Genomic DNA, 20,770 nt, shown 5'->3' on the forward strand with positions numbered 1-20,770 from the left:
ACGCGCACACACACACACACACACACACACACACACACTCACACACACACACACACACACACACGCATACACACACACACTCATGCACGCACACACACACACACACGCATGTGCGCACACACACACACACACACACACACATACACACTGAACACAAAGATAGCTTCTAGAGAAAACTGACAGTGTCTGCTATTTTTTCTGTCCTAGTTGAGGAGATGATTGCCCACCCCTTTGAGACGTGCTCAGACAGTTTCTACTTTGTTAATAATAAACTGATCATGCACCACAAGGCAGAGTACTCATTCAGCGAGGGAATGGACAAGACTGAACTCACTCCCCCTCACATGGCAATGTGAAAGGAACAGGAGGATCACTGTGTGTGTGTGTGTGTGTGTGTGTGTGTGTGTGTGTGTGTGTGTGTGTGTGTGTGTGTGTGTGTGTGTGAGAGAGAGAGAGAGAGAGAGAGAGAGAGAGAGAGAGAGAGAGAGAGAGAGACAGAGCGATGCAGCATAAGACAGCAGGCCAGTGCTAGACTAGTTCCTACCAGGCCATAAGGTCATAGAACTCCAGGAGCTCATGTCTCTGAGACACACTGTTCAGCCCTTTGTGCTGGGCGTGTGTAATGATGTCATATATTCTATAGAAAGATCAAAAAAATCATCTCTGTGTGAATGACACGAGTCATTCTGTTGTTGTTTCCACATTTCCTTTGAGTGTATAAGCATCTGTGAAAAAGAGGAAACTAGACCAAGCTGTGTTTCAGCTGGGTTTGAAAGCAGCCTAACCCCAGGACTAAGAGCTCTTCCTGTTTCCTTAACACACCTGAGCCAGCTCATCAACTATTTAGACATGGTAATGAAATCTAACATTTTATTTGGGAACATTTTTATCCATGCGCAGTGGGTTTGTAAAAATCTTAGATGGCATTTTTAAAGAAGAACTGTGCCCAGGGATTTGCCTCGACCTCTCTGTCACTGTTTAAGACAAACATGCCTCGTTAATAGACTGGAATGCTTTAAAAACTGAAGCCTCTATTTTGTCTACATTTTTTTGGGTCAGCATACGTGTGAATAAAGTTCATTTGCCTCAGTCACGCCAGTGTGGGGGTGTTTCTGAGCTGCTGCTGCTGGCCTGGCTGTTGGTCCTGTATATATGGAGATAAAATTAATTGACCACTGCAAAATAATCAGTTTCTCCGGTTTCACAATTTATAAGTATTTTATTTAATTGAACATTATAATTGTTTTATTTACACCTTTTATCCCATAAATTACTGACATTTCTCCCAAATTCAAAATAAAAATATTTAGAGCGTTTACAGAAAATGACAGCGGTTCAAAGCAACCTAAAGATGCAATGTTTTCTGGAATTAAATAACGCATAGAAAAGTACATATTCGTTTCCAAACAACACGTCAATATTTGGTAGAATAGTGATCATTTTGAATCACAGGTTGCGTCTTCGCCTGTTCTCCACCAGTCACACATCGCAGGTTAAATAAGACTGGGTTCATGCGATCACCTAATCTGAACCTCAGTAAGTAGAAGGAGGCCTGTCTGTGTCAGAATTCAACACACAGGAACTGGAATGGCTGACATACACGTGGAGTTTTTCCAGAGATGTATATATGGGAAAATATTCCAGTGAGCTATTCATTATAATGTTGTAATATTATAATGTTGGTTATAATTAAATATATACAGTTTTAATTGATTATGACCCCTTACATACAAAGTAACAAGAACACACTTAAAACTTTGCATTTGACACACTTTACAGGTTTTTGTAATAACTCTCATTTATGTTAAGGAGCTATCATAATTTAAGTATGAAATGTATATCCTGATTCTATATTGCACATTTATCTTTTAGTATTGTATAAGGCACACCCTTCCTAAAGGGGCTTTACAGATCATCTGCATGGTATTCTGATGGTTTCTCAGTTTATTTAAATCTTTGTCCTCTATTTAATTCTTCATTTATTCTGTCTCTTAGTGTTAAACTGTCTCTGCTCTAAATTCTTAATCGTGGACTCGGCACATGCTTTAAATTCCATTGCATAGCTTTATACCTACAAATGGCAATCAAAATGAATGGATTGTATCACGCTGTGACGTCCTGCAGCGGGCAGTGTTTGTCCGCAAGAAACGGTGGAGCAGCACGCGGAGAAAAAGAGGCTGCAAAGTTCATGCAGTTGTTCATGTTGACTGAATGTGTCCTGCTTTAGTTCCTGCGCTGTTCGTCGGTTTATTTATTTACGTGTGTTAAAGAAAACAGCACACCCTGCAGCTTCATGAGTTCCACAGCGCTGGGCTGGAGAAAAAAAGACATAATGGAATCTAATTCACAAAACAAAAGTCTTATCAGGTACTTTACTGATGATCTCGACGTCTTGGTGTTGTGTAGTTACACTAAGTTATGTGTTTTCGAGGCATATTTGATTAGTTTTTTTTTTTGTCAAATGATCCATTAGTTCCAGTGGGGAGTGTGTGTGTGTGTGTGTGTGTGTGCGTGCGTGTGTGTTAGTTGTTTTGTATCTTAGCGCTTCCCATCTTCTCTAGCTACTTTATATCACCTACAACCTAGGATCATAACATCCTCTTGCTATTCTTGTCGCAATCCTCTTTCCTCACACCGGGGTGGCTTTCCTGTTAGGCTCTCTCCACTGTTTCAGAAAAAAAGAAGCAAACGGCTTTTAAAACATGTTGTCCTCCTGCTCTTCACAAAAGCGTTTTGTTCCATTAATCTGTCTTCCACTGCATTTTTGCCCCACTTATTAGATAACACACAGATACGAATCATTTTCATGAATGAGAGGGCTGTTAATGGATGCTTTCAAGTGAAGAGAATAGTGACTTATGAACAGTGTGTGTGTGTGTGTGTGTGTGTGCGTGTGTGTGCGTGCGTGTGTGTGCGTGCGTGTGTGTGTGTGTGTGTGTATGTGGGTGGGTGTTGCAGGGAGCTTGTGTGTATGTGTGGGGGGAATCTTCTAATATTTTCTAGACCGTTGTTTCTCCTCATGTTCGCTTTAGCTACATCTTGTTTACACGAGTGTTAAACAGCAACTAGGTTTCCTCTAAACATAACGTCTCTCGGTCCCACTACCCCTCCTCTCCAAATGCAATATGTAGCGCTCCGTCCAGCGGGGGAGAGAGGAAATCTCAGAGGCTGATCCAGTGAGATAATTGTACCGATCAAGACTTACTGAAAGACTCATGAAAAGAGAGATAACTTGGAATGGTGGACTATTATTAGCCTATAGTAATATGAGAAAGTGACTTTGATCTGTGATTTGGCGATGCGCGTTTGTGCGTTCGACGTTAACGGATTTTGAGACTGCAGGACAGCTGTACTGTTGTTGATCATCTTTCAACTTCTGAGTCTGTTTAACTGAGTGGGAATGTAATTCGGTATTTGTGATATCATTGAGAAATAGTCTAATATTTATTTCACCTTTCATCAATGATGATCGGAGTTGCGCTCTTCACTTTTGCCGTCCTCACTGACGCTCGTTCCGCTCCGATACCGAACCCGTATGCACATGGAGTGGTAAGTAAATAAAAAACCCACCTCGATGAGTTCTTCTGCATTCTACCGAATCAGATTTCATATGCAATTATCCAATTTGAGTCTCAGATAGGCCATTGAAAGTGAATTAAGTAGTTGGTCCCTTTATATATATATATATATATATATATATTTATTTATTTATTTATTTTAACACACACAAATACACACACACACACACAGAGAGAGTTATAAAAAAACTCACCTCATGCACTTGTCTTCCTAACAATTCCTGGACACTGTATGGTCAATTGCATATTCCTCGCCAAATAAATCTCATGGTTCCTAACCAACCTCATTCAGTGTGCCCATGATGTGCCTCTTAGTGTATCTGCGTTGCCTTCTAATCTTTAATATACTATATGTGTAATATAATCATCAGTGGATATATCGTGGATATATATTGTGGATCTGTGTATCTCTGTTTAACCAATACAGCGCACGTTCACACGTTCACACTGGGAGGCTTGCTCTTTAGGATACAGATGTAATCGAGTGGAACTGAATAGAATGGAATCTTTAAAAAATTAGGCATGTATGTGATGTCGTGTGTGTGTGTGTGTGTGTTCTTTCATTTTTAACATCATCTACCTCTGTAGGACTGGTTGATACGTTATGGCTACTTGCCACCTTCAGACTCTCCGCTGGGGCGTCTCCATACGAAGGAAGCTGTTGAGAGGGCTATATGTGAGATGCAAAGCTTTGCTGGGATCAAGGAGACTGGCAGACTGGGTGCTTCATCCACAATACACAGACTCTCCTCAGCCACAATACTCAGACTCTTCTCATCCACAATACACACACTCTCCTCATCCACAATACACAGACTCTCCTCATTCACAATACTCACTCTCCTCATCCAGAATACACAGACTCTCCTCATCCACAATACTCAGACTCTCCTCATCCACAATACAGACTCTCCCCATCCACAATACAGACTCTCCTCATCCACAATACTCAGACTCTCCTCATCCACAATACTCAGACTCTCCTCATCCACAATACTCAGACTCTCCTCATCCACAATACAGACTCTCCTCATCCACAATACTCAGACTCTCCTCATCCACAATACTCACTCTCCTCATCCACAATACTCACTCTCCTCATCCACAATACTCAGACTCTCCTCATCCAGAATAGACTCTCCTCATCCACAATACTCAGACTCTCCTCATCCACAATACTCAGACTCTCCTCATCCACAATACTCACTCTCCTCATAATTCATTCTTTCTCTTTCTCCTTTGCTCTAATTGCTCCTCTTTTCCTACCATCACATGACAGACCACCACAAATCCCTCATTCTTTCTTATCCTTTGTTCCTTTCTCCTTGTGAATCTATTTCTCCTCACCTTTCAGATGGTGCCACTCTGACTCTAATGTCAGTCCCGCGCTGTTCCCTCCCGGACATCCTCGGATCTGAGTTCCATCTAAAGAATGGGAGGAAGAGGAGGGAAACGAGAGAGATGAGATACAATCTCTCAGGGCTGAACTGGAATAAGACACATATCACCTGGAGGTGAGGGCTATCTCTGCCACTAATGTTATAGTAGTAACAAATGCACATTTTATTGAACAAATCTAAAACATATGCAACAAGCTATTTTTTCTGTTTTGCCTGTCATAACCTCCAGATCTCTCTGACTTTCCCCTCCTGCAGTGTGGAGAGGTTTCCCTCTGCCTCTGTGTCTCCCGATCTGCAGCCAGCCCTGGTAGAACTCATCCTCACTCATGCTCTTAGAGTATGGAGTGATACCACGCCCCTCCTCTTCAGCTTGCTCCGCCCCTCCACTTATGCCCTGCCCAAGAACGCAGACATTAAAGTAAGCTTCACCAGCAGGTACCATGACGATGGCTATCCCTTTGACGGCAAGGGGGGCACGCTGGCACACGCATTCTTCCCGGAATTAGGAGACACACACTTTGACGACGAGGAGAACTGGAGCTATGGAGGTCCTGCAACACATTTGCTCACATAAACTGCAAAGGATGCACATCAATACCTTGCCGTGCCCTCGCTCTCTCAGTAAGAATGCTTATTCCAAAGAACTTCAGGTGGTGACATTGTGGCGTTGTGCATTCCGTCCTCAGCTGACAGCAGCAGCGTGGACCTGTTCACGGTGGCCATGCACGAGTTTGGTCACGCCCTTGGCCTCGCCCACTCCTCCTCCAAACACTCTATCATGAAGCCCTACTACCAAGGAGCCGTGGGAGACATTCCCACCTACACGCTCCCTGTTGAGGACAGACTGGGCATACAGGCACTTTATGGTGCAGACCATAAAACACACACACACGTAATTTCAGTGGGAACATAAGTTCTGAAATACAACCTCATCATGTTGATGTTCGCTGCAGGGTTGAGACGGGACCTGAATCCACCTTCCTTTGTCGCTCCACCTACACCCAGTCTGCCCCAACTGCCGAGTGCTCCACACTCACTGGCTACATCTCAGTACGTGGTGATGTTGATGATGATGATGATAATGATGATGTATGGTGAAAGCCAAACCAATGATGGATGCTATTCATTCTCCTGCATGCTTATTCCATTCTTATTTCAGTCCAGACCCCGCTGTTTTGGATCGTTGTCGGGGGGGTTATGATGCTATTGCAAACATCAGAGGAGAAATCTTCTTCTTCCGGCGTAAGAACTTTAGTGTAACAAAATGGTGCAGAGTTATTGTTTTTTTGCATGTGTTAGTCGTCTACACAGTGGCTTACACTTTTGTTGAAAACTTGTTTCTCTCTCTCTCTCATTCTTTCCATTTCCCTCGACTCTCGCTCTCCCTCTTTCTTTACCTGTCTGCCTGTCCATCTCTTTCCTTCCTTTTTCAGGCCAGTACTTCTGGAGAATGCACCACTCAGGCTCTCTGTCCTCTTTTGCGGCAGCCCTGATCCACAGCTTCTGGATCGGTCTTCCTCCAGAAACCGACCGAATCGATGCCGTATATGAGAGGAACGACGGTCATATTGTCTTCTTTATTGGTGAGACCACAGGGATTTTACACAAAAGCTGCATTACTTCTTTACTACATTACTTTACTACTTCTTTAGCTGCATTATTACACACACCAGACCCGGGTGCTCACATTTGTTTTTTCTAGGTAACCAGTACTGGGTTTTCAAAGACACAACATCCCTTCCTGGGTATCCTCAACCGCTGACAAAGTGGGGACTGTGGAATTCTGCAGGAGAGGTTCTGGGAAGAGTTGATGCTGTATTTGTGTGGCCACATAATGGGAGAACCTATGTGTTCAGTGGCAGGGAGTACTGGAGGTTTGACGAGGCAAAGACCCACTGGCAACCCGAGGCAGGCTACCCCAAACCCACCTCCATCTGGGGTGTGCCCTCTGACCCTGATGATGTCATTGGCATGCAAGATGGTAAGCATCGGATTTTAAACACAGTCTAAACATATGCGACACTGCCTTCCCTTACCCAACATGGAAATTCAATGTGTTGTCCTTATCTCAAATCAGACTAAATGTGAACTAACTTTCTTCTAGGGAATACTTATTTTTTCAAGGGCATGAATTACTGGACTTTAAAGAAAGGTAGACTGGAGGAAGACACACTTTCACCAAACTCCATTGCAGCTGATTGGCTGCAGTGTGATGATTTCCTGGCTCCCACCTACAGACCGACGATGCCGCAATACAGAGAGGAAGAATGTGGCTTTAACACAAGCACAGCAGCCTTGGTCCAAGTGTCACTTTGGTCCATTATTTCCTCCATCTACATTACCTTTGTTCACGTTATTGCCATCGTATGATGTACTGCAATTCACTGCAATCAAGATAGGTTTGGTTTGTTTGTGTCTTTTTCTTGGTTGAATGAGACTAATAGTGTAGTGTAGTGTACATTGGAAGTGCATTATATCTTAGTTCTGCTCTTACCTTTACACTGGGAAACAGTAAATTAAATATTAAGCAAACAGATAATATTTTAGAGTTTTAAACAAACGTAATTATGCTGTGTTCCTGTGCTCTGCATTAGACATTTTTGTCAGCAATGTACAAGACGTCCGGAAGAATAAGCCACTTGTTCTTTGAGAGTGGTTCATAACCTACTGGTACCAAGTATCGCGTGATGTGAGCTGTGACGTTTAGTGAGCGATACTTGTTCATTCTGGCCAACGTTACGCACCTCGTTTTGTTTAACAAGGTTGTTGGCTTGGTCGTTGGTTATTTTTCATTCATTTTGTCTAAATTTCTTGGCGGTTGTCTGTGAAGAGTTCATTTTGTTCGCTCCCTTTACGGGGAACAGAGAGGTACGTAGTTTGCGCCGTTAGCTAGTTAGCTAACGGTAGCTAACATCAATACGCTTAGCTAGGATAGCTAGCTCGCGAGCTATAGAAACATGGCCTCTGGCGTTAAGAGTTCGGTCGTTTTGTAAGATATTTATTCTGCGACTAAATGTATGAACGTCATTTATTAGCGCAACAAAATAAAAAATCGATTAAACAAAAAAAGCTTCATTTTCCCTTGATAAAAAAAACGATGGACGCTTGTGAAATGAGCTACGCTATCTCGGCTCAGCTTGCTTGAGCGTGCGGGCCCTATCGTGGTGATTCCGGGCCGGAGTTCCCACCATGGCTTAACACGACACCTTGGGAAACTCTACAGCTTATATATGTCCGATGTGATTGAGTGCATATCGATATCTAAGCATACGTCAACGTAAAGTGTTTTTATCATCGAGATGTTTTGCTGGCTAGTGGGTCACAAGCCGGCTAACAATGCCATGCTGGTGGTTTAGGCTCTGCACGCCACCTAGCCGATCAACCCGGGCTGTAGCTAGTCGAGTACAAAGTAGGGAGGAAATGCGGGGAAAACGCCAGTCCAGAACGGCCTTATTCATACTTGGCTAGGGCTGGATATCGCTAACAACAGTTCGTAAATGTGTTCACTTCGTTGAGTAACGGTAGGTAGCTGGCTGTATAGCTAGCTTAGTTAGTTTCGTTAAATCGTTATTAATTGATCAGGATTAGTTGGCTAACCTAGCTAGCTGCATCTGAATTCCAAGCTTATTCATACCGAGCTGAGTAATTTTGTTCAGCATGATTTCGTATTACACCTCTTATTGTCTTGAGTAGTTACTAATCGGGATTAGCTGCGTGTGTGCTGCCACACCTGTTGAAAACTAGATAGCTAGTACACACAAACTAGTTTAGTAGCGTTTTCACACCGATCCTCGGCCTCCCCAGACGATCTACATTTTTTTCTGTATCTTAGCATGTTTATAGCAATGTACACCTGCTATATGGCTACTGTATAGTTCAGAACAAAATGTGGACCGTCTGGTTTGTCCCGAGGAATTGGTTGAAAAGCATTGGTTCACAGTAAGCGAACTATTGTAACCCCTACCCAATTTGCATTCTGAAACTGATTGCTCAGAAAAAAGTCCATATATTGAGTCTATGAAAAAGCTGAGCAAAATATAACCATGGTGTCTTATTTCAATGCATAAGCAATTAATGGTGAGAATGAACTTATTTGCGGTACAGCTCCACCCCACTTACCTGCCTGTGCTTGACATTTGTTTACAGTCTTCCGTCTAACCCTGCGTGTTTCTTACCCTTCACCTCTGTTGTGCCCAGAGCTGCGATGTATAACGGCATCGGGCTGACCACGCCACGGGGCAGCGGCACCAATGGCTACGTACAGCGGAACCTGTCGAGCGTGCGAGCCAAACGTAACAGAGATGAGCGCGGCGGGCTGAAGGACGAGAAGGACCGGGAGCGTCTGGAGAGCCAGCTCAACAGGCAGCCCAACGCTGACATCCTGGAGCACCAAAGGAAGAGGCAGCTGGAGGTCAAATGCGCCGAACTGCAGGACATGATGGAGGAGCAAGGGTGAGGGTTTTGATGTTGTTTTATGTTGATGGCCATTGTAAAAGTGCTTTATGAAGTCTGTCCATACCATCTGAATTACTCCTGTTAGTACTTCTGCAATAGTACCGATGACAGCCCTGAGCATGTGGTACTGATGACTGTTTTGTCTTTGGCAGCTACTCTGCAGAAGAGATTGATGAGAAGGTGAACAGTTTCCGTATGATGCTGCAGGAGAAGCAGGAGCCCCCTCCCCCTCCCACAGAGAAACCCACGTGAGCGCTGCTCGCTCTGACACTTGTGTCTGAGAAACACCCATTGCTCCCACTAACACCCATTCTCACACCCTCCAGCGTGACAGAGACCCACGCCCTCGCTGCCGCCAACCAGCAGAAGAACGACCGGCTAAGAGCCGCCTTCGGCATCGATGCCGACTACGTGGACGGCTCCTCGTTCCACCCGGATCGCAAAGAGCGTGAGAAGGAAAAGCGGGAGCAGGAGAAGCTGGAACGGGAGAAGCAGCAGCAGCAGCAGCAGCAGCAACAGCAGCAGCAGCAGCAGCAGAGATACCAGTGAGTGGCGCAGAGTCGTGTGTAGTGGCGCAAGCCAAGGTCACCTTTCACCGTACAGTGTGTCTGAGGCATCACAGCTGTTTGGTTTGTAATTTGTAATGATGCTTAAAACAAATTCTGTTTATTTGAAAGTGAGTTTTCTGCCTCAGTTGAATTTTCTTTACATATGGTGTTTGAAGGGGGCACCTTGACTCTGCACTGTTTGAGTCCCATTTGTGTTTTTGTTGCTGGGGTTGTTTTGTTTTTAGCTTTTTGGCTCAGTTAGTGTGAGAGCAGGTGGTATGTATAGCTGTATGTTACAGCTGTTTTTAGATTCTGCAAAACGTATTAACCTATTCCTTCTCATTTTCATTTATAGGTTAGAAGAGTCCGAGGAGTCCGACTCATCAACTCGAAAACAGAGCCGAAAGAAGAAAAGAAAGAAAGGCAAAAGCAGAGAGAGGTGATTGCGTGTAGCCTGAATCAAGCACTGGACTGGAATGATTGTGTGGTTCCAGGCCTTGTGTTGTGATCCCATTCTGATTCCAGCTTCTTTCTCTTTCCCTTTTAGTTCTGAAAGTCCTTCTCCTTCGCCTCGACGGGAAAAGAAGAAGAGCAAGAAGAAGAAGAAGAAAAGGTATATCCGTTATAAACATTTGTACATGGTTGATCCTCAATATAAATCTAACGTGATGTTGATGCTGTTGACTTCTTGGCCGTTTTTGTGAAAGTATAGTGATCCTGTTTTTTTTTGTGTGTTTTTTTTTGTTTGTTTTTTTATTCATCCTCATAGTCGTCATGATGATGCCAAAGAAATTTAGAATGACTTAACTAATGTGTATTTTTATTTTTAGGGAGGAACTGGTGGAGAGTGACAAAGTGAGGTAAGTTATAGCTACTAAAACCAGAGTTGGTCGATTTCACTGAGTGTTGTAAGTGTTAATTAAACTCTGGTGCTCTATTTTTGTTAGCAGTTCATCTGAGGACAGACAGGTGTCGAAGAGGAAGAGGAAGAGTAGCAGAAATGATACCCCGCCCCTCACAAAGAGCCGAAAGAAACGCAGTGCATCATCCAGCTCCGCTCACAGGTATTGAGGCCAAATGCCATCGGCCATAAAAGGTTGGATTGTCATGTGATTGTACGTCAGATTATCTGATAGTGCTGCACGGCGTAATCAAAGAAAGATCTGGTGTCAGTTCTCCCAGCATAAGAGTTTTACTTTGCTTTGTCTTCAGTGACTCTCCTGCTCCACCCAAGGAGAGGCAACAGAATCGGCCAGTGACTAGGCCAGAGGAGAGCCGGAAGGGCAGGTCACCAGGTCGCAGGGGTCATGGCCGACACGACGAGAGCCCAGACAGGAGGGAAGGTAGAGAGGTAAGTACTCTAATGCCACCGCCAGTATGGGAGATGGGACTCGTGACTGCCATGCTTCTGTGGCAGTCAATAAGTCAGCAAGGCTCTTCATTAAAGGAGAATCTCCTTTGTTTTGTTAATATTTTCCCTCTGTTTGTTTTTCAGAGGTCTCCGAGACATTCCAGGTCCCTTGAACGAAATAAGCGAGACAGGGAGAAGGAAAGGGAGAGAGAAAAAGAAAAAGCCGCGAGAGGACGGCATGACTCCTTGTCTCCGTCTCCACCCCCGAAACAGCAGAGGGACAGGAGGCCACGGAGCGAGGAGCAAGAGAAGGCACCTCCCAGGAGAAGGCATGACTCCTCCTCTCACTCTCCTTCTCCCAGACAGCAGAAGGAAGGGAAGCAGAGGAGCACAGAGAAGGAGCGTGAGGAGGAGAGGAGGAAGACGGACCGGCAGCAAAGACGACACGACTCCTCATCATCGCCGTCACCACAGAAAGACAGAGCTTGGAGAGGACGGAGCAGCGAGAAGGAGAAAAGGCCTTCACCGACCGCACATTTGGACAGGGCCAGGGACGGAGGGCGAGACAGGGACAGGCAGAGGGACAGGGGAGGGGTCCCCACTAGTCGGAAAGACGACCGGGGAAGAGGGAGTGATAAAGTCAGGGAGAGGGAAGGAGCCGGAACTAGTGACTCTGCGTCCCCCGCACGGTGCTCGCCGCCCTCAAGGCCCAAGCAGAAAGAAACAGAGCGCAACAGGGACCGAGAGGAGCAGAGGGAGAGGGAGGAGGCACGCCGACGAGAGGACAAGAGGAGGAAAGAACGAGACTCGGGGAGGGAAGAGGCGTCTGGCTCGGGCAGGCAGCCTTCAAACGGGAAGCACTCGGAGGAGAGACCGTTGGGGAGGGACGGAGAAATAGACAGGAGGACCGAGCGTGACAAGGTCCCAGTGGAGAGAAACGACAAGGGGGTGAGGGATGGGGAGGAGAGGCTGGGAAGAGCGCGGGACCAGAGCCTGCAGGAGGAGGAGAGAGACAAGGAACAGATGAAACCTGGCAAACGACAAGACAAAAAAGAGGAGGAGGTGAAGAAAAGCAAGACCAAAGCTGCCAGCAGCAGCAGCGGCAGCAGTGGCAGCAGTGACAGCAGCAGCAGCAGCGATAGTGACAGTGACAGCTCCTCTTCCTCCTCCTCTTCCTCCTCCTCTTCCTCCTCGTCATCGTCCTCCTCCTCATCCTCCTCATCCTCGGACGATGAAAAGAAGGAGAAGGCAGCCACCGATGGGAACAGCGGTTTTGGTAAGCTGGTGCCTCACGCTCTGATGGCTCAGGCTGTGGCTCAGAGAGAGGAGAAAGGAGGAAGGGAAGTGGAAACGGAGAGGGAGAAGACCTCCCCCGCAGAGAGGAGGAGCGCTGTCTCTACACCAGCTCAACCCGTCCATGCTCCACAAATCAGGGACGAGGAGAGGGACAAGGGAGGCCGGGAGACGACCAGAGACAGGAGGCTGACGCCATCAACACCTCCACAGAGAGCGGCCCAGAGGGAGAGCCACTTGGAGAGGGAAAGGGATCGTGGGAAAGAGAGGTACACTCCCACAGAAATCTCCAGCCCTCCTCCGTCCCCTCAGAAGGACAGGGGGCGAGAGATGGGAGGGAGGAGGTACAGCCCCCAGGATGAGGGCAGGACCCACAGCAAAGATCCTGGAAGGCCCAGAGAAAGATACTCCCCCTCAGAGCTCGAGCGTGAAGCAGACCGCGCCTCACTCAGCAGGGAGAGGAGCAGACCAAATGAGAGAAAACGGGGGTCACCACCCCTCTCACCGAAAGGCAGAGGACGGAAGGAGGGGTCACAGAGCAAACGGCCTTCGTCTCGCTCCCGGTCTCCAGCACGACGCACTCCACCTCGGCAGTACCTAGATCCTGCCCGCTCCCCCAGCCCAAGGCGAGCAACCAGGAGAGCCTCCCCAGCACGGAGCCCCCCTACCTCACACAGGGACAGGGACCGGGAACGGGACAGGGACCGAGACCGCAGCCGGGACAGGGACAGGGACCGAGACCGCAGCCGGGAACGGGACAGGGACAGGGACAGGGACCGAGACCGCAGCCGGGACAGGAACCGCGACCGAGACCGCAGCCGGGACAGGAACCGCGACCGAGACAGGAACCGGGACCGGGAAAGGGAGCGTCTCAGGGAGAGGGAGCGAGACAGAGGGAGGGCAGGAGACAGAGATCGCTCCCGAGAGAGGCGAACGAGGAGTAGCAGGTCACGAACGCCACGTAGACGCAGCCCCCTCTACAGGTGAGACATGGCATTCATGCTTTTATTTTTGTTTCTCTCAAGCTTAACCTTGGTTACATATTTCAGTGAATCTAGACAAAATTGCCTTTTTTTTTTCTTTTTTTCTTTTTTTTAGTGAAGTTTTCTGATAGTGTATAATTACTGAAAGGAAAGCACAGCTGGGATGCAATATGTGCTTTATGTTGCCTTAAAGTGCTTTTTACCGCTTCTCATCCAGGTCACGTCGTTCTCCTTCTCCTGCCTACCGGCGCAGAAGTAGCCGGTCTCTGTCCAGAGAGCGGGAGAGAGAGCGGGAGAGAGAGAGGCAGAGGGAGCGAGAGAAGGAAAGAGAAAAAGAGAGGAATCGTGAGCAAGAGAGAGAGCGCGAACGGGAGAAAGAGCGGGAGAAAGAAAGGGAGAAGAATGCAAGACCACCTCCATGCCGCTCTCCCTCCTCTTCCTCTACATCATCCTCCTCCTCAAGTTCATCCTCCTCATCCTCACCCTCTCCTCAGAGGAAGGTGAATGCAGAGAAAGGGATAAAGCTTGATTCCCAGAAGGACCGAAAAGCAAGCGATAACAGGGACAGAAACAGAGAACCTGAGAAGTTAAAGTCTCGTTCCCCCACCCCTCCACCCTCACGAGACACACGTGGCCCACCTAACCGGTCTGGCCATAGATCCCGCTCAAAGGAACCTCCTCACCGTTCCAGATCACCAGCTGTCAGCCAATCAGAAACAAGGGAGCCATCCAGGGGAAGATCACGGGGCCAGTCACCAGCGGAGCATCACCCAGCTCAAAACCAAGAACGCTCAACCAGAGCGGAGGATGCAGTGAATGGAGGACCCGAGAAGGATGTCATAGGGCAACGGAAGAACAGTAGGAGCAGCTCTAGTTCTTCGTCATCCTCCTCTTCCTCATCGTCATCCTCGTCATCGGATAGCTCTGACTCTGAGGCAGAGAAGGGGAAGGGGTAAGTAGTGATATCTAATGGAGGGGTTCAGCTGCTGGACTGAAGTTCTGGATTAGCTGGGGCTAATTTTGTGTGCATTTTTAAAAAAAATTTTTTTTTTACCCCTCTCTCCCCTTTGTATTCCAGGCCTGGCAAAGCAGTTGCAGCTCAACGGTCTTCCTCATCTTCCTCATCCTCATCAGCCAGTGACAAGGAAGCAAAAAAGAAAAGGTACATTTCCTGATGTATCACATCACTCTGGACATGGCTGTGTTTCTGCAGATTAGCATTGTTGGTCTTTCTCTCGTGGCTCTCAGCCCTCCCCGCAGGACGAGGGTGCCTGCAGACTCTCTGAGGGACTCCAGATCCCTCAGCTACTCTCCCCCTGCTCGGCTGCGCAAGACTGCCCGCTCTCCTCCTGAGCCAAGGTGCACTGAAAAGCTGCTTTAAAACAGCGCGTGTCAAGAGTGTGTGTGCGTGTGAGGGTGTGAGGGTGTGAGTATGGACATCTATGTTTATTTGTGGGTGATGGCAAAACAGAAAATGCTGTTACGTTTTTTTTTTTTTTTAATGCAGATTATATTTAAAAACTATTTTAAATACCACAGGGAGAGAGAGAGACTGGCCAATCACAGTACATGTATAACTGTGTAAAATGTATCACAAAATCTAGACCTGTTGTCAGTTATTTTTGGCTTGGTATAATAGTTTAGATAGATATTTAATTTAAAAAAAAAAAAAAAAAAAAGCTTGTTTTTAATCTTGGCCAATTTTAGCTTTGATATGGCCAGGAGGGGTCAGTCATTGGTGTATGTTTTGAGATACAGGTCAGTTAACAGCAGTGAATGTTTGCATTAAAAAAGTATTAATATTATTGAACGAACAATACTGCCAGGAATTTTCAAGAATGGAATGCAGAAATTGGTAAAGTAGAGGCATATGAAACCTTTTCTTGCAATCTGGAAAATTGGATGTCTATAGGCGTAAATGGAGGGAATTTTTGAGAGGCAATGTGGTGACACACTGGCTATATATTATCTAGGTTTTATTTCTTTATTTTTCTTTAAGTGATATATATTTGTTGATGATATGACTTTTTATTTCTGACCTGAGAGTGTTGGGGGCAGTGGGAGGGTTGCAATACAGTTTTGATGATTTTCAAGTTAAAGTATGTGTGTGTTTATATTGCTCAGAGTAAGGGGGAAAGAAATACTGTCAGGGATCTCGTAAATATTCCTGTTTGAAGTCTCATTTATCCAAAGCATGCATTTATGCAGTTCATTGCCTTTAATGATTTTTTTCCCCTTCCTCCCTCTCTCAGGAGGTCCAGAAGCAGATCTCCACGTAGCAGACGGAGTAAATGACTGCGTTTAACTGTACCTCCTCCTCTTGGCTCTGTCCCCTTGGATGCTTTCCAGTACCCCACCTAGAGTGTACAGTCTGAACTCTGCTGGTGCGTGAATCGGATGCAGCCAGCGCCTCTCATGAAGACACGTTTTGATCTGGAGTGAAATTTAGCCTCTTTTTTTTTTTTTTTTTGGTACTAGGATTTACCAATGGGGATCTTTTGTTTATTTTCACTTTTATTATGATGTAATTCAGTTGTAAGGAGAGAAGAAATGCTCATCACTTATTGTTCTGTGCCAACGGATCCTCCCACACGGTTTATGTAAACACCAGTACATATCCATACCAAAAGAGTCCCGTACTTCTCTCTACCCACTTCTGAATGTAGATAAAACTTGTAATGAAATTGTTATTGCTGAACGGACAGTGTCCTGCTTTCATGTATGTGATTAGAATCAAAACTTTTGTTTCTCTTTGTGGAAAAAACCCAATGAATAATAATAAAAGCGGTTGTATCTTCATTTGTGTCTGTTTTTATTTTTTAAAGTCTTATGCTTTAACAAATCGACGTCTTGTGGTTTATGTATTGTGCTCAGTGCGGTTCTGCTTCTTGCCCGTTAATCTATATACTAATAATTAGAATATTAATGTTATCGTTAGTTTCCTGTTAACGTGCGAAGCGCCTATTAAATACTACGTCCATACTACGTCATATTAGTGCGCCCGTGTTTGAACGAAGTTTTCCTAGGCACGAAGCGGTGAACGAACATTTAGTGAGCCGACTGCTCGAAATATTGATTTCTGCTAAAGTAAACAAACAAAAAATGGGCCCAGTTGAGGTAAATATTGTATGCTGTTTTCCTTGGAAGGCCGAAGGCAGGAGTTTGTAGGTACCCTCTGAAGACAAAAGCGCCAATATTGTCAACGCTAAGCTAACTAGTGATCGCTGGTATAGTGAACGTTAGCAGGCTAACTTTGATACTATCACATAGCGCTAGCATATCTAGTCCTTTATTAAGAAATACAAGAAAAAACGTAAAATCATCGTTGTCCTTGATTAGTTGTAGAAGTCGCTTCTTGTTCGTTTCGTTTACGGCTTGCGCATCTCTCCCCAGCTTCTCCACATGTCCGTGTTCTCGCAGACGTTCTCCCCCTGCGGTCGTTTTTTGGCAGCTGGTAATAACTACGGAGAGATCGCTGTGTTCAGGTGAGAAAGATGCCACTGCATCAAAACCTTACAGTTCACCGGTGTGCATTAAATTCATTAGATCTATGTTTCAGAGCGTTCAGATACTGAACGCTCGGTAGTCCATCAGTATTTAATAAACTGTGAACACGTTTTTTTTTTCTTTTCTTTAAAGTGCCGAGATAGATTTGCCATGTTGTTAATGCACTTCTGGAGAGTCTAACTCAAAACATGACGCTATGGCCACTTTTGCAAACATTCGTCCAGTTTGCTTACAACCCCTATTTGCCATATTGAGGAGTTCTCATCTCATCTTGAGTTCTGTCGTTTAACTTTTTTGAAAGCTTCATCTAGCAGGTGTGTTTGCTCTAACTGCCTCGTGACGTATTGTGTCCTGTGTAGTACACACACACTTTATTGATGCCTTCACTGTTTTTGAGCGTTCTGGACTGTTGCCCTGTTTCCGCACAGCCTGTCCGCTGCTCTGAGCCCAGACGCAACAGGCATGAGTCAGAAACCCATTCTCACGTTTGCTGGTTGGTACCTTCTTCATTTTAAAAGTAGCCCTGCCTTTACATCTCAAAGCTTTACTTTTGTCCAGCTCTCACTGCCTGGCAGGCACAGTTCAGGTCCTGTTGGATTAATGGTGTGTGTAATGGCTGATCTCTGTCTGTCTCTCTGTCCAAACATTGTGTCCTTTTGTCCTTCCAGCCCATGAGGGCCCTGTGTTCTCCCTGATCTCCACAGACACGCATCTCCTGAGTGCGGGCAACGGTGAAATCAGTGCATGGAGCTGGGCTGAGCTCACCAAGAGGGTAAGTAATGAAATCGTCAACCAGCTGTCTGTGACTGGGATAGGACTCTTATTATGACAGCTCTTTTCCTGGCCAGTTTTGAGCAATATGTGTAGAATTTCTTAATTTAGTTCCCACCAGAGGTACATAAAAGTGATTTGGTTAACTGTTTTGTGTTATTTGTGTCTGTCTTTGTTATAAACTCCACAGAGCACCAAAGCTTTATGGACAAGGAGACCCAATTATAAGTAAGTCACTGGTCAAATCTTTGGTGCAGAGAGCTTTACATCACTCTGATCTTTTGCTTCTGTCTTAAATGTGTCTGAAATGTTTTTTGTTCTAGAACCAGCCTTGAGATTCCAGAGATCAATGCTATGATTGTCAATTCAAAAGTAAGGCCATTAATGTGATTGATGCTCATTGTATTATGTTTAAAAATATTATGTATTTTTTCCCTAGTAAAAAAAATAAAAACCAGCATGTTAGTTTTATTAGTTGTCATATTTGAGGATTTGTTTTGAGTCGGTTGGCATCGTGCTCACCCATACGTGCCGGCCATCTGTGGCTCTGACACCTTCATTGTCTTGCAGGACAACAGCTTGATAGTTGGCGGGGGTGACAATAACATTCACATCATGGATATGGAAACCGGGACCTTCAAGGTTGGAGCAGAGCAAATATTCCCACATATTAACTACAGGGTGTTGTTAAAGTGTCATACAGCACCAGCTATGCTGAGTGTGTTGCTGCTCACATCTTTTCCTCTGTCCTCTGTCTATAGTCTGTACTGCAGGGCCACAAAGACTACATCCACTGCCTGTCTTTCAGGGAGAGAGAGGGGGAGCTTCTCTCAGGTGGAGAGGATGGGGCGGTCAGGATATGGGGTGAGTTAATAGCACACCAGTGTCTCCAGAAGTCATTACTTGTGTCTGTGACATATTTAGGTGTAACTAGTGATGGGTGATTGAGGGCTGCTAATTGCTTATTTTTGTGTAGCAATTAAACATTTCTTTACATGTTTTCTTTAAACTTAGCCTTTTTACTGAATCTCAGGATCAGTATCTATAGTGTGGGGGAGGGAAAACAGCTCAAAATCCAGTCTGCCAAAAATCCAGAAATAGCATAGTAGATATTATCTGTATGCTGACTGACACAATCTGCCCTTCCACAGACGCTCGGACAGGCCAAACGGTGCACTGTATTGAGGTATTTAAGTATGAGGTGAGAGCATTGATAAGCAGACACATGCAGTATATTAGACACAGCTGTAAGAACGGCGCTTCATGGCTTTCTCCTTCCTCTCCATCTGGTGGGCTAGGAATGCACCCGCCCCCAGTTTGGGAAGTGGATTGGCTGCCTTACGACAGACTCTGATTGGATGGTAAGCAGGAAGTGTCCAGTTTGGTTGGACAGTGAAGACAGTTGTCTCTATTGTTTGCATTTGACAGACTTTCATGCGTGCTTTCAGTGCCTGTAGAGAGGTTTAGACTTGTCTGGCTGTTTTTTGCATTGTGTAAGATGACTGCATCACTCACAACGAGGAGGCCTTCATAGGCCACTTACTTTCAGGAATGTCCTCCGTAAGCGCTCGGGTCACAGATGGAATGCTGGTGATGGCACGTGCCCTCTTTTGTCTTTCTTCTTTAGCTCTGTGGAGGAGGCCCGGCTCTCTCTCTCTGGCACCTGCGCTCCATGTCTCCTACCTCCGTCTTCTCTCTAGCTGGCTGCCAGAGAGAGGCTGTCTTCTACCAGGACCTGGTAAGGCCTGTCCTTGTGTGATGATTGTATCCTGAGGTCCTGAGTAATCAAATCATACACACACATCAACATACAGGTTTTTTGTTTTTTTTTTAAAGAAAAAGTTCTTATTTGGGTGTGTTGCCACTATGGAGAATTATTTAAAAATAAACCATTGTGACTGATGGTGGCACTTCCACAGCTTCTACAATAGTAAAAGTGTTTTCTTTCACCAAGCTCTTGACTGAGTTCTAGTTTCTATAGTTTCTAACATGAAAACAAAGGTGATGAGAGCACCAGCAACATGGGCAGCTTATCTTTGTCTTCCTCTGTGTTCTGCGTCTGGGAGATCCTGACAGTAGGCGAGGGGCCGTACGTGTCCCACTGTGTTCCGGGAGGCACCGTAAAGGCTCAGATCCCGTCCAGTTCCCCCTCACTCAACACGCTTACCCTGAACCTCAACAGCAATGAACACAGGGTGAGTGGTCCCAGCATCACGAAACAAGCCAGTCTTCACCTAATCCCTGTGTTGGTTCAACTCTCTTTAGTGCTTGATACTGCAGTTCAGACTCTTGTCAGTAATTGTTAATAAATCGTTTAGTGTGGGATGTTTCTCACTTTAACATTTATTTTGCAGGTAATGACAACTGCAGGCAGTAGTGACCAGATCGATGTTTTCACCAACTTCTCCTACAGAGCCTTCTCTCTGTCTTTCTGACACCAACACCCCCCCACACACACACACACTCGCTTGTAATAGTACCTTTACCTTTCCTTGTGAGGACCAAATGTTGACCTATGTTAGTGACACTAAACATAGGTCTAATCCTGACCCTGATCTGAACCCAAACCACTACTTTGTCCCTAATGTTAATTCTAATTTGTAATCTAATCGTTATCCAAGGTCCCGAAGATCTAAAACCCATTTTGGATTTTTTTTAAAAAAAGAAAAACAAATAAAAGATTTTGGATTAGAAAACCAGACCAATGCAGATGACTTTTGTGCATTTCTCATCATTTTAGTTCTTCTTAAGAGGAAGATCCTCTTGTGTGCAGAAATGCAAGTATACACCTGTCCTTTCATAGATGAAATGTAAATTTTATTTTTATAATAAAAAAACATTTAACACGTTTTTGTTCTTTTTTTTTCTCCCTTTGGAGGTGCAT

At 45.4% G+C, this 20,770-nt stretch overlaps 4 protein-coding genes across 7 annotated transcripts in view; all 4 read left to right on the plus strand.

Moving 5' to 3' along the window:
* The window catches only part of unc119.2 (unc-119 lipid binding chaperone B homolog 2), a 3,126-nt gene extending 2,720 nt beyond the window's left edge, over positions 1-406 (plus strand). The window contains exon 5 of the mRNA XM_027015706.2: positions 208-406. Coding sequence (XP_026871507.2) covers positions 208-356 — 149 coding nt within the window. The 3' untranslated portion in view covers positions 357-406. The remainder of the gene's footprint in view (positions 1-207) is intronic.
* A 1,788-nt stretch (positions 407-2,194) lies between these two features.
* Positions 2,195-7,367, plus strand: mmp25a (matrix metallopeptidase 25a). Of its 2 annotated transcripts, none has more exons than XM_027015658.2 (10): positions 2,195-2,367; positions 4,167-4,299; positions 4,933-5,092; positions 5,234-5,526; positions 5,665-5,844; positions 5,932-6,028; positions 6,138-6,220; positions 6,412-6,561; positions 6,681-6,959; positions 7,083-7,367. In XM_027015658.2, the coding sequence occupies exons 2-10, from the start codon at positions 4,260-4,262 to the stop codon at positions 7,346-7,348; spliced, it is 1,548 nt and encodes a 515-aa protein (XP_026871459.2). In that variant the 5' UTR covers positions 2,195-2,367; positions 4,167-4,259; the 3' UTR covers positions 7,349-7,367. The 2 variants fall into 2 exon arrangements, with proteins under 2 accessions (XP_026871459.2, XP_026871458.2); XM_027015657.2 differs by lacking the exon at positions 2,195-2,367 and adding an exon at positions 2,390-3,549.
* A 23-nt stretch (positions 7,368-7,390) lies between these two features.
* Positions 7,391-16,407, plus strand: srrm2 (serine/arginine repetitive matrix 2). 2 transcript variants are annotated; one of them, XM_027015655.2, is made up of 14 exons: positions 7,391-7,846; positions 9,176-9,430; positions 9,586-9,681; positions 9,760-9,978; positions 10,337-10,420; positions 10,529-10,594; positions 10,812-10,841; positions 10,929-11,045; positions 11,194-11,332; positions 11,477-13,608; positions 13,826-14,560; positions 14,687-14,770; positions 14,857-14,967; positions 15,861-16,407. In XM_027015655.2, the coding sequence occupies exons 2-14, from the start codon at positions 9,183-9,185 to the stop codon at positions 15,901-15,903; spliced, it is 4,104 nt and encodes a 1,367-aa protein (XP_026871456.2). In that variant the 5' UTR covers positions 7,391-7,846; positions 9,176-9,182; the 3' UTR covers positions 15,904-16,407. The 2 variants fall into 2 exon arrangements, with proteins under 2 accessions (XP_026871456.2, XP_026871457.2); XM_027015656.2 differs by having other exon boundaries at positions 10,932-11,045.
* Positions 16,408-16,616: 209 nt separating this feature from the next.
* Positions 16,617-20,732, plus strand: thoc6 (THO complex 6). Of its 2 annotated transcripts, XM_027015687.2 has the most exons (13): positions 16,617-16,725; positions 17,002-17,093; positions 17,544-17,608; positions 17,784-17,887; positions 18,077-18,114; positions 18,210-18,258; positions 18,457-18,528; positions 18,648-18,750; positions 19,038-19,087; positions 19,185-19,247; positions 19,514-19,624; positions 19,953-20,081; positions 20,241-20,732. In XM_027015687.2, exons 1-13 carry the CDS (start codon positions 16,711-16,713, stop codon positions 20,319-20,321), a joined length of 972 nt encoding a protein of 323 aa, XP_026871488.2. In that variant the 5' UTR covers positions 16,617-16,710; the 3' UTR covers positions 20,322-20,732. The 2 variants fall into 2 exon arrangements, with proteins under 2 accessions (XP_026871488.2, XP_035385014.1); XM_035529121.1 differs by lacking the exon at positions 19,185-19,247.
* Positions 20,733-20,770: the final 38 nt, after the last annotated feature.

The sequence above is a fragment of the Electrophorus electricus genome, chromosome 1, assembly GCF_013358815.1.
Source record: "Electrophorus electricus isolate fEleEle1 chromosome 1, fEleEle1.pri, whole genome shotgun sequence".
In the NCBI taxonomy this organism is placed as follows: domain Eukaryota; kingdom Metazoa; phylum Chordata; class Actinopteri; order Gymnotiformes; family Gymnotidae; genus Electrophorus; species Electrophorus electricus.

Excerpts from the sequence above, each read along its gene's own strand:
- thoc6 (XM_027015687.2), top strand. Across the intron at positions 17,609-17,783 it reads ACCCATTCTCACGTTTGCTG|CCCATGAGGGCCCTGTGTTC; the intron begins GTTGGTACCTTC and ends TTGTCCTTCCAG. Across the intron at positions 19,625-19,952 it reads CTGTCTTCTACCAGGACCTG|ATCCTGACAGTAGGCGAGGG; the intron begins GTAAGGCCTGTC and ends TGCGTCTGGGAG.
- srrm2 (XM_027015655.2), top strand. The coding sequence starts at position 9,183 with ATGTATAACGGCATCGGGCTGACCACGCCACGGGGCAGCGGCACCAAT. Across the intron at positions 9,682-9,759 it reads CCTCCCACAGAGAAACCCAC|CGTGACAGAGACCCACGCCC; the intron begins GTGAGCGCTGCT and ends CACACCCTCCAG. Across the intron at positions 13,609-13,825 it reads AGACGCAGCCCCCTCTACAG|GTCACGTCGTTCTCCTTCTC; the intron begins GTGAGACATGGC and ends CTTCTCATCCAG.
- mmp25a (XM_027015657.2), top strand. The coding sequence starts at position 3,463 with ATGATGATCGGAGTTGCGCTCTTCACTTTTGCCGTCCTCACTGACGCT. Across the intron at positions 6,029-6,137 it reads CACTCACTGGCTACATCTCA|TCCAGACCCCGCTGTTTTGG; the intron begins GTACGTGGTGAT and ends TTCTTATTTCAG. Across the intron at positions 6,562-6,680 it reads TCATATTGTCTTCTTTATTG|GTAACCAGTACTGGGTTTTC; the intron begins GTGAGACCACAG and ends TGTTTTTTCTAG.